This window comes from Fukomys damarensis, unplaced genomic scaffold (assembly GCF_012274545.1).
Source record: "Fukomys damarensis isolate Sample0158 unplaced genomic scaffold, DMR_v1.0_HiC HiC_scaffold_13, whole genome shotgun sequence".
Taxonomy (NCBI): domain Eukaryota; kingdom Metazoa; phylum Chordata; class Mammalia; order Rodentia; family Bathyergidae; genus Fukomys; species Fukomys damarensis.
Genome location: NW_022900925.1, coordinates 33,809,295 through 33,809,869, shown reverse-complemented (window position 1 = coordinate 33,809,869; position 575 = coordinate 33,809,295). Strand labels below are relative to the sequence as shown.

At 58.8% G+C, this 575-nt stretch overlaps 1 protein-coding gene across 1 annotated transcript in view; it reads right to left on the bottom strand.

The window, feature by feature from the left end:
• The window catches only part of Dlx3 (distal-less homeobox 3), a 3,358-nt gene that overhangs the window by 2,175 nt on the left and 608 nt on the right, over positions 1-575 (bottom strand). Inside the window, exon 2 of the mRNA XM_033763107.1 lies at positions 306-562. Within this exon, the coding sequence (XP_033618998.1) occupies positions 306-562 (257 nt within the window). The remainder of the gene's footprint in view (positions 1-305; positions 563-575) is intronic.

The window sequence follows — 575 nt, the reverse complement described above, 5'->3', positions numbered from 1 at the left end:
CCAGTCCCACCACACGGGGTTGCCGACGGCTTCTCTCCTCGCTCTCTCCAACCTGCCCCATCCTTTCTATTTTAGAGTCGTTTTAGATTTTCAAGAAAGTCCCGGGAATACTTTTCTTCCTTCTCTCCGTCGCTCCCTCGTTTTTCCTTTCTCCTTTCTTTCCCTTTCTTTCTCTCGTTTTTCTTTCTTCCTTCTTTGTCCGCCTCCTTCCTAACTTCTCTTCTTTCCTTCCTTTGCTCTGTTTCCCCTTCACGCTCGCTGTCTCCCCACATTTCTTTTTTGCTGTCTCCACTTTTCTGTCTCGCCTTCGCCATCTCCGCCCCCAACTCGGCTGTCCTCCTCCTTGCGCCCCCCGCCCCTCGGGGTCTCCCCAGTCTGCGTCCCGGGCAGGGCCCTCGAGGTCCCCGCGGTCGTGGGCTCCCGGGAGGCCGAACCCGTCCTCTCCCTCGCACGGTCCTTCTTACCCAGGTGCTGAGCCCAGCCTGCGTGGGCCTGTGGTGGAGATGAGGCTGTGCGGCCAGTACCATTGCCTGACTGGCCGCAGACACCCGAGCAAGGCTCACTGGCCAAAGGGG